The following is a 4,189-nucleotide window of genomic DNA, read 5'->3' as shown; positions in this document are numbered from 1 at the left end:
GAAATTTATCCATCCTAGATCTTTCAGTCAACTTATTTTCAGGTCAAATACCTCCAACAATCTGGAATCTAATAGAACTTAATGGGCTGAATATTTCCTCCAACAATCTCATAGGTATGATTTCACCTAAGGTTGGAGATTTGAAGTCACTCTCTACTCTAGATCTTAGTATGAATCAACTGAGTGGGCAGTTGCCCAAAACCATCTCCAAACTCAATAAAAGATTGAGTATTTTGAATTTGAAGAAGAATCACTTTCAGGGCAACATTTCCCAAATATTTACCAAGGGATGCAGGCTATGACATTTTGACATAAATGGAAATCAAATGAATGGAACATTACCATGCACATTGGTAAATTGTAGGATGCTTGAAGAACTAGATATTGGAAACAATGACATAATTGGCCCATTCCCTTTTTGGATGGAAACTCTTCCAAAGCTTCAAATTCTTGTGTTGAAGTCTAATAGATTCCATGGTATAATTCCTGCTTCAAAAATGAAGCTTCCATTTCCTAATCTGCGAATTCTTGACATGTCCTATAATGAATTCACTGGAGTTCTCCCAATTGAATTTTTAGAGAATTTCAGAGCCATGATGAATGTGAGTGAAAATGAAATTGGCGACAAATACTTATACTCTAGTTCTCTATCGACTGTTTTGCTAAAGGGGTGCCCGTATGAGCTGTGGAAAATCCGAAGACCTTATACAAGAATCGATCTATCAAACAACAAATTTCAAGGAGATATTCCAAGCTCTATTGGAAAGCTCAAGGCCCTACATGCTCTAAACTTGGCTAATAATAGTTTCACAGGTCATATCCCATCATTAGAAAATTTTACTTCACTCGAATCATTGGACCTTAGTTCAAATCAACTAACAGGAGATATTCCTTGGCAATTGACGAAGTTGACAACTCTATCATCCTTTAACATTTCTTACAACCATCTTGTTGGTCCAATACCTAAGCAAGGGCAACTTCTTACATTTCCTAACACTTCATATATTGGCAACCTAGAATTATGTGGATTGCCATTGACAATGATGTGTGGAAATGATGAACCACAACCGAAGCTTCTAGCATCGACAGCACAGATGAAAGATGATTTCAGTATCTTAGACGGATTCACCTGGCAAGTTGTCCTCATGGGGTATGGATGCGGAATGTTATTTGGATTGGTTACAGGATATTTAATTTTTAAATATGAAAAACCTAAATGGTTTATCGAATTTGTTTATCATGTTTATAGAATAAAAAGATGGTAGAAGGTGGAAGTAGATTGTGTATAGTTATTAGCTGAAGAAGAAATAAGATCAATTTTAAGTCTTTCAAGAATATGTACATTAGCATCTATTTACTAGTGCAACAGAAGGAGAAGAAAATAACTGTATTGTCAGCTTTCGGACACAACGAAACCTTTATTTTCTTATTTCGTATTCTTCTCTTTTTTACTTTAATTGAACATTGTCAATCTAAGAGAACATTAGCGTATCTTTCTTATTCTGGCCAAATTATTTTTGTTTATAGATATAGAGATGTTGCAATTAATAGTCAATTTTTCTTAACCACATTCAAGAGAACCATGTTATTTGAAGGAAACATCTCATCCCCTGCCTTAGAACTTCCCAAGCCATCTTCCTCCTTCCCTCAATTGATCGCCACCAAAACTGCAAAACCAGCAAGCTAAACTTTCGGCAAATCAAAGTTGACAACGTGAACTAACAAATCATATACCTAGGGATTGCTTGCAACATAGCCTTAATCACAATTTCCCAGCCGAAAAATAGATTCTAGCCCCACACATTGACCCTCTTGCATATCTGCTCTTCATTGTGAAAAATGTTTTCGACTCTTATTCAAGCTTATAGTTAGGAGTATCCCCAGATATACATCATAGGATTGTACAAAGGGGAGTCTAAGAAGCAGTTGGAAAAGGACCCACTATTCACTACACACATTCGGACTCGAAGTAATCAATGATTTATGTGACCCAAGGGCCCGACGCAGACTGATAATGTGATAATAGATGAAAAACATCTGGCAATCTGATAATTTAGCACGAATGAAAAAAATGGAATCATCTGCAACCATCTTCAACCACTCCATAAGGCTAATATAGAATTAAAACTAAAAGATAAGCAGACTCCTGTACTGTTGGATATTAAGACCATATTATTGATGAATCGGGTCATGAGTACAATGTTAAACTCTCACAAAGATCATAACACAAAGATCATAATGTATGAAGGTAACAAGTAGAAACTACTAAGAGTTACACTTAGAATGTTAATGACACGTCCCACCCTGCCCCATGAAACACTACTGGACCCGAAGCAAGGCATGCGTCGATGATAGATACCAACTAAAAGTTGAAAACTCACCATGAAGGCTACTACAACTACAATATGTAACTTTTTATAATTTATTTTTAACAGAATTTTGACATTATCTCCCCTGTAAATAGGACTAACCAACCTGTAATTCATTATACAGAAATCCCAAAATATAACACAACACAATAGAAATGAGATGAAATCTCAAACTTTTCCCAAGATAATAACATGAAATGTACATATAGATACAATATACAGAGTGAGCCCCATAACTATCTACAAGTGATGCAAAATCATATTTGAACATAAACATGCGTCCCAAAACACTGACTACTTGCTCTATGAAATGAGTCGTACTAGTAAACTCTATCATGTGGCTCTAACTCCAAAATCAATGGCTCAACTCCAAAAGATGCCTAGATACTCAACTGCTGCCTGATAAGAAAAATAGAAAAAATATATGAGTTGATAGCTCAGTGAGTGGAGAAGTTCGAAAATAATTATACCTTTTCATTTATACATTTTTATCGAAAATCAAGTTTCTTATCATTCAATACTTCACAAGGTAACATCATATAATTTAGCCAAAAAGTGAAACATTCACATAAGATCGTAAAATATCATCTCAAAAACATAATATAAATATTAGCTGGTAACCATACTATAATCTCATCACATCAAAAGCACTGAAAAATTCACCAAAAATATACTCTTTGACTGAAATTTATAAGCTAGTCATACGCGCGTAGACTGCCCTTTAGGATATGCACTCTCGACACGGACCTCAAGCCCTCTCAGTGAACGGAAGCCAATCTCAAAGACCTCTCATAATCAGTTCTAAAACACGGCTAAAACCCCTCAATGAACTAGAAGAAATATATAATTATGGGTACCTTTTTTGTCGATCTCAATATCACATAGGTCTCACATACCAAGTCACAAATGTACTACAAATAATTCTTGAAATTCCATAATAAAAGAGATTTCCATAATAATCATGTAATCAAACATATAATTGCACATACTTGAATAATATACTTAATTTATAAATATTTTAAAAATATTAAAATTTTTCCAATCACCTAACTATGTACGTCAAAATCAACTCGGTGGGTAAGCTATCCCAATATCTATATTGCCACCTAAAATATGATATAATTTTTAAATTTAAATTAAATTAAAAATTAACTATTTTAAGTAAATTCAATAATTAAATAGGCGATACCAAAACTTAATCCTTTCACATTTAAGCATTTCTAAAGTTTATTTAATCATTTAAGCTAATATCTCATTCATTTAGCACTTGTTTGAGCCCCATTAATTTACATTACATTACATTTCATTTTTCTCTCTCCTATTTTTAACCACACAATCTTGCATAAAATAATGTTACACGTAAATAGAAAAAAAATTCTTCATTTTCAATCACTCATTTTTCAAAAAAAATATTATTCCACCCTTTAGTTTTTCACGTAATGGGGGCCAAACGGGGGCTTAACTCAATAACACAGCTTATTATACTTAATTCAATAGTTTCCTTTCAATAAAATTGAATTTAAACTGATAATTTATCCAGTATAAATTTCTTATCTTTCGAAATTGAGGGATTCAAGCTTAGAGCCTATTTGGGAGTGATTTTGAAGATTGATTTTTAGACCGTTAGGATAAAAGTAGGGTCCACCTGTGAGAGAAGAAGTCAAATATGGCGGCTGGAATAACAAAATAACGATCAAAAAATCATTTTTTTGGGAGAAAAATCACTCCCAAACAGGCTCTTAGTAGTATAAACTACTTATTTTCTAACAACTTGACGACTTTTTCTATTTTTTCACCTTTTTCTTCCTCTCTTTTTTTTT

At 33.4% G+C, this 4,189-nt stretch overlaps 1 protein-coding gene across 1 annotated transcript; it reads left to right on the top strand.

Moving 5' to 3' along the window:
• Positions 1 to 26: 26 nt before the first annotated feature.
• Positions 27 to 1,358, top strand: LOC111380889 (receptor like protein 42-like). The gene has a single exon (XM_023004549.1). It carries the CDS (start codon positions 327 to 329, stop codon positions 1,263 to 1,265), a length of 939 nt encoding a protein of 312 aa, XP_022860317.1. The 5' UTR covers positions 27 to 326; the 3' UTR covers positions 1,266 to 1,358.
• Positions 1,359 to 4,189: the final 2,831 nt, after the last annotated feature.

This window comes from Olea europaea, unplaced genomic scaffold, assembly GCF_002742605.1.
Source record: "Olea europaea var. sylvestris unplaced genomic scaffold, O_europaea_v1 scaffold2225, whole genome shotgun sequence".
Lineage (NCBI taxonomy): Eukaryota > Viridiplantae > Streptophyta > Magnoliopsida > Lamiales > Oleaceae > Olea > Olea europaea.
This window is presented reverse-complemented; position numbering and strand designations above follow the sequence as displayed.